This window comes from Eubalaena glacialis, chromosome X (genome assembly GCF_028564815.1).
Source record: "Eubalaena glacialis isolate mEubGla1 chromosome X, mEubGla1.1.hap2.+ XY, whole genome shotgun sequence".
Taxonomy (NCBI): domain Eukaryota; kingdom Metazoa; phylum Chordata; class Mammalia; order Artiodactyla; family Balaenidae; genus Eubalaena; species Eubalaena glacialis.
In genome coordinates, this window is record NC_083736.1 from 40023102 (window position 1) to 40028738 (window position 5637).

Consider the following 5637-nt stretch of genomic DNA (forward strand, 5'->3'; position numbering starts at 1 on the left):
GCAGCGGATTAAATCTCCACAATCGACTTGATGTACTCTGAATCTGTGGAATACCTGAATACACAACGAATCATCCCTAACTGAGGAGGTGGACTTTGGGAGCAATGATATATATATTTTTTTCCATTTTTCTCTTTCTGTGAGTGTGTATGTGTATGCTTCTGTATGTGACTTTGTCTATATAGCTTTGCTTTTACCATTTGTTCTAGGGTTCTGCCTTTTTTTTTAATTACTTTTTAAAAAATTTTTCTTAATAATTATTTTTTATTTTAATAACTTTATTTTATTTTATTTTACTTTACTTTATTTTATCTTCTTCTTTCTTTCTTTTTCTTCTCCCTTTTATTCTCAGCCATGTGGATGACAGGCTCTTGGTGCTCCAGCCAGGCGTCAGGGCTGTGCCTCTGAGGTGGGAGAGCCAAGTTCAGGACACTGGTCCACAAGAGACCTCCCAGCTCCACGTTAATATCAAACACCGAAAATCTCCCAGAGATCTCCATCTCAACGCCAACACCCAGCTCCACTCAACGAACGGCAAGCTCCAGTGCTGGACACCCTATGCCAAACAACTAGCAAGACAGGAACACAACCCTATCCATTAGCAGAGAGGCTGCCTAAAATCACAATAAAGCCACAGACACCCCAAAACACACCACCACACCTGGACCTGCCCACCAGAAAGAAAAGATCCAGCCTCATCCAGCAGAACATGGGCACTAGTCCCCTCCACCAGGAAGCCTACACAACCCACTGAACCAACCTTAGCCACTGGGGACAGACACCAAAAACAACGGGAACTACGAACCTGCAGCCTGTGACAAGGAGACCCCAAACACAGTAAGTTAAGCAAAATGAGAAGACAGAGAAATACACAGCAGATGAAGGAGCAAGGCAAAAATCCACCAGACCTAACAAATGAAGAGGAAATAGGCAGTCTACCTGAAAAGGAATTCAGAATAATGATAGTAAAAATGATCCAAAATCTTGGAAATAGAATGGAGAAAATACAAGAAACGTTTAACAAGGACCTAGAAGAACTAAAGAGCAAACAAAAAGTGATGAACAACACAAAAAATGAAATTAAAAATTCTCTAGAAGGGATCAATAGCGGAATAACTGAGGCAGAAGAACGGATAAGTGATTTGGAAGATAAAATAGTGGAAATAACTACAGCAGAGCAGAATAAAGACAAAAGAATGAAAAGAATTGAGGACAGTCTCAGAGACCTCTGGGACAACATTAAACGTACCAACATTCGAATTATAGGGGTCCCAGAAGAAGAAGAGAAAAAGAAAGGGACTGAGAAAATATTTGAAGACATTAAAGTTGAAAACTTCCCTAATATGGGAAAGGAATTAGTTAATCAAGTCCAGGAAGCACAGAGAGTCCCATACAGGATAAATGCAAGAAGAAACACGCCAAGACACATATTACTCAAACTATCAAAAATTCAAAACAAAGAAAAAATATTAAAAGCAGCAAGGGAGGGGCTTCCCTAGTGGCACAGTGGTTAAGAATCCACCTGCCAATGCAGAGGACACGGTTTTGATCCCTGGTCCAAGCAGATCCCATATGTCGCGGAGCAACTAAGCCCGTGCACCCCAACTACAGAGCCTGCGCTCTAGAGCTCCTGCTCTGCAACAAGAGAAGCCACCGCAATGAGAAGCCCCCGCTCGCTGCAACTAAAGAAAGCCCATGCGCAGCAATGAAGACCGAACGCAGCCAAAAATAAATAAGTAAAAAAAAAGCAGCAAGGGAAAAACAACAAATAACATAAAAGGGAATCCCCATAAGGTTAACAGCTGATCTTTCAGCAGAAACTCTGCAAGCCAGAAGGGAGTGGCAGGACATATTTAAAGTGATGAAAGGGGAAAACCTACAACCAAGATTACTCTACCCAGCAAGGATCTCATTCAGATTTGACGGAGAAATTAAAACCTTTACAGACAAGCAAAAGCTAAGAGAATTCAGCACCACCAAACCAGCTTTACAACAAATGCTAAAGGAACTTCTCTAGGCAGGAAACACAAGAGAAGGAAAAGACCTACAATAACAAACCCAAAACAATTAAGAAAATGGTAATAGGAACATACATATCAATAATTACCTTAAATATAAATGGATTGTCTCATTGTGTCTGTGTCGAGGCGTCGGGAGGGCCTAGGTCCATGCGCGGCGCCCTTCGGCCGGCCTGAGCCCCAGAGTCAGCTCCCCTTGCTCGCCCAGCGCTCCCAGGCCGCTCCCGGGGCTCACGGAATAGTACAGAAACAGATACCAGAAAACATTTCCCAGGACAGAAAGGAGAGCACAGACCCCGTTTGGATCAAGTCAGTTCCCTGAGCCTGAATGATGACTGCTGAGTCAAGGGAAGCCACCGGTCTGTCCCCCCACGCTGCCCAGGAGAAGGACGGCATCGTGATAGTGAAGGTCAAAGAGGAAGATAAGGAAGAGCACACGTGGGGGCAGGACGCCAGTCTGCAGGAGTCTCCTCCTCCCGACCCAGAGATCTTCCGCCAGCGGTTCAGGCACTTCTGTTACCAGAACACTTTTGGGTCTCGAGAGGCCCTGAGTCGACTGAAGGAACTTTGTCACCAGTGGCTGCGACCAGAGATAAACACCAAGGAGCAGATCGTGGAGCTGCTGGTGCTGGAGCAGTTCCTTTCCATTCTGCCCAAGGAGCTCCAGGTCTGGCTGCAGGAATACCGTCCTGATAGTGGGGAGGAGGCTGTGACCCTTCTGGAAGATCTGGAGCTGGATTTATCAGGACAGCAGGTCCCAGGTCAAGTTCATGGACCTGAGATGCTCGCAAGGGGGATGGTGCCTCTGGATCCAGTACAGGAGTCCTCGAGCTTTGACCTTCCTCATTAGGCCACCCAGTCCCATTTCAAGCATTCATCTCGGAAACCCCGCCTCTCACAACCACGGGCTCTCCCTGCCACCCACGTTCCTGCCCCTCATCATGAGGGGGGTCCCAGAGACCAGGCGATGGCATCTGCACTGTTCTCGGCAGATTCCCAGGCAATGGTGAAGATCGAGGACATGGCCGTGTCCCTCATCCTGGAGGAATGGGGATGTCAGAACCTGGCTCGGAGGAATCTGAATAGGGACACCAGGCAGGAGAATTATGGGAACGTGATTTCCCAGGGTTGTGAAAACAGGAATGAGAATGAGGAGTCCACCTCAAAGGCTGAAATTGCAGAAGACTCAGCATCACATGGGGAGACCACAGGAAAATTCCAGAAAGATTTCGGAGAAAAACGTGAACAGCAGGGCAGAGTAGTAGAAAGGCAGCAGAGAAACCCAGAGGAGAAAACTGGAAAAGAAAAGAGAGATCCGGGGCCAGCTACAGTCAAGGAAAAAAAAAACCCCAGCACAGGAGAGCAAGGTCCAAGGGAAAAGGGTAAAGGACTGGGGAGAAGCTTCAGTCTGAGCTCAAACTTCAACACCGCTGAAGAAGTTCCGACAGGAGCAAAGTCCCACAGATGTGATGAATGTGGTAAATGCTTCACAAGGAGTTCAAGCCTTATTCACCATAAAATAATCCACACCAGAGAAAAGCCCTATGAATGTAGTGAGTGTGGGAAAGCCTTCAGTCTTAACTCAAACCTTGTTCTGCATCAGCGAATCCACACAGGAGAGAAGCCTCATGAATGTAATGAGTGTGGCAAAGCCTTCAGTCACAGTTCAAATCTCATTCTGCATCAGCGGATCCACTCTGGGGAGAAACCCTACGAATATAACGAGTGTGGGAAGGCCTTCAGCCAGAGCTCAGACCTCACTAAGCATCAGAGAATCCACACGGGGGAAAAGCCCTATGAATGTAGTGAATGTGGAAAGGCTTTCAACCGAAACTCATACCTTATTTTGCATCGGAGAATTCACACCCGAGAAAAGCCCTATAAGTGCACGAAGTGCGGCAAGGCCTTCACCCGGAGCTCGACCCTCACTCTGCATCACAGAATCCACACCAGAGAGCGAGCCTCCGAGTACAGCCCCGCCTCCCTCGATGCTTTCGGAGCATTCCTGAAAAGCTGTGTGTAAAGCGAGAATTTGTCAACAAGCCATTTCCCCTTTTCGTTTCTAAAATTATTTCAGAGATGTGTGCCCATGGAGGGGAAAAAAAACAGCCTCAACAGGTTAAAAAAAAAATCACACTTATGGATCCTTACAGTTACATCAGCAGTGTTCTGCCTTTGCCTAGTCTGTGGGCGTATAATTCTTCCACAGCCCCTGCAGGGAAATGCTAGTCACAGGGATGGATAATCCACATGCTGTTTCCACACAGGATAGAAGCACACACACAGGAAAACGTCAAGCTTTCAGTAATGAGGAGACCTTTAAGGCGCTCTTGAACTCTTCGCAACCACAGTACATAATTGAAAGACTAAGATCGGCTCTGTGAAAATGACACTGAGGTTCAAAACCTGCTTGCCGCAAACAGGCCCTACTGGGCCAACGTCTTGCTGAACCTTATTTCTCAAAAGAGAGGGACAGTTTGAACAAAAACTACATCGGCACATGCTGCTCAAACTAGTTATATATATACGGTAAGTTCTGTACAGTCACTGGTAGCCTACCAAAGCTATAGAAATCTAGGACTGCGCTGTCAGTATCAAACCAAAGATTTCTATCTCTTCCTGAAAGAGAGGGCATGCGCACCAGTCTACAGTTCCAAAGGACGGCCGCAGATGTAGATGGTTCCCTCCTCATGACTGAGATAAATCCTACTGAAATGGCAACGGTGATTCAAAACACTTCTCTCCCTTCGTGAAATCCCCGAATTCCCTAAAGCACTATCAAACTCCTAATTGCATTTCTCCACAGGTTAGCACTTGATTGCATACTGTCTCTGAATCTTTCGTTGTTCTGTGTGGGAAAGTTTTCATCACTCCCCAAAAGAGATGCTTCTCTCATCGGGGGATATATTTATATCCCCGACAGCCCTGGACACAGTGCTGACCACATGAGAAGTGCTCATTAGGCCTGACTTCTAGCAGGATTTGGACATTCACAACAAGGCCTGTGAGTCACGAGTACCTGAAATACGGTAGCCTGGCCCAGCTTGTGAGCCCGAGGCGTGGCTAAAGCTCTAGGGTCGCATGCTATTTTTGTCCTAAATATAAACGAAGGGTGCTGGTCAGCCACCAGCATAGACTATCTAGACACGGATCACAGAGTAAATACAATGAAATGTCAAAAAAAAATAAAAAATAAAAAAATAATAAATGGATTAAATGTTCCAACCAAAAGACATAGATTGGCTGAATGGATACAAAAACAAGACCCGTATATATGCTGACGACAAGAGACCCACTTCAGACCTAGGGACACATACAGACTGAAAGTGAGGGGTTGGAAAAAGATATTCCATGCAAATGGAAATCAAAAGAAAGGAGTAGCAATTCTCATATCAGACAAAATAGACTTTAAAACAAAGACTATTATGAGAGACAAAGAAGGACACTACATAATTATCAAGGGAGCAATCCAAGAAGAAGATATAACAATTGTAAATATTTATCCACCCAACATAGGAGCACCTCAATACATAAGGCAAATACTAACAGCCATGAAAGGGGAAATCGACAGGAATACAATCATAGTAGGGGACTTTAACACCCCACTTTCACCAATGGA

The 5637-nt window shown here is 45.5% G+C and overlaps 1 protein-coding gene across 1 annotated transcript; it reads left to right on the top strand.

Annotated features, from left to right (window-relative positions):
* Positions 1–2130: 2130 nt before the first annotated feature.
* LOC133082151 (zinc finger protein with KRAB and SCAN domains 1-like) lies at positions 2131–4041 on the top strand. Its single transcript, XM_061178610.1, is given in 1 exon segment — positions 2131–4041. A coding segment is annotated over 1 exon segment (1695 nt). The 5' UTR covers positions 2131–2346.
* Positions 4042–5637: the final 1596 nt, after the last annotated feature.